The sequence below is a fragment of the Acyrthosiphon pisum genome, chromosome X (genome assembly GCF_005508785.2).
Source record: "Acyrthosiphon pisum isolate AL4f chromosome X, pea_aphid_22Mar2018_4r6ur, whole genome shotgun sequence".
Taxonomy (NCBI): domain Eukaryota; kingdom Metazoa; phylum Arthropoda; class Insecta; order Hemiptera; family Aphididae; genus Acyrthosiphon; species Acyrthosiphon pisum.
This window is the reverse complement of record NC_042493.1, coordinates 17,735,092-17,735,319: the sequence shown is the minus strand read 5'-3', so window position 1 is coordinate 17,735,319 and position 228 is coordinate 17,735,092. Positions and strand designations below refer to the sequence as shown.

General features: G+C 38.6%; 1 protein-coding gene across 1 annotated transcript in view; it reads left to right on the top strand.

Moving 5' to 3' along the window:
* Positions 1-68: 68 nt before the first annotated feature.
* The window catches only part of LOC115035151, a 1,995-nt gene continuing 1,835 nt past the window's right edge, over positions 69-228 (top strand). Inside the window, exon 1 of the mRNA XM_029492862.1 lies at positions 69-203. Within this exon, the coding sequence (XP_029348722.1) occupies positions 69-203 (135 nt within the window). The remainder of the gene's footprint in view (positions 204-228) is intronic.

Here is a 228-nt window from a genome sequence, read left to right as displayed (position 1 = left end):
TTTATAATCAATAATTTTACATTTTTATTAGGTATCAATTGTTAATCTTTTGTTGAACAGAGCGAAATATGGAGAACAATACGAACATCGATGGAAATGTACGCAAGGAGAAATCGGTGAGGTTCAACCAGAAACCTGAAGTATTAGTCTTCGAGTCGCAATCTAACGATGTCGGCGAATCAAATCCGATGACCAGATCTCCTGTTACACGACCGGAACAGAGCTCTG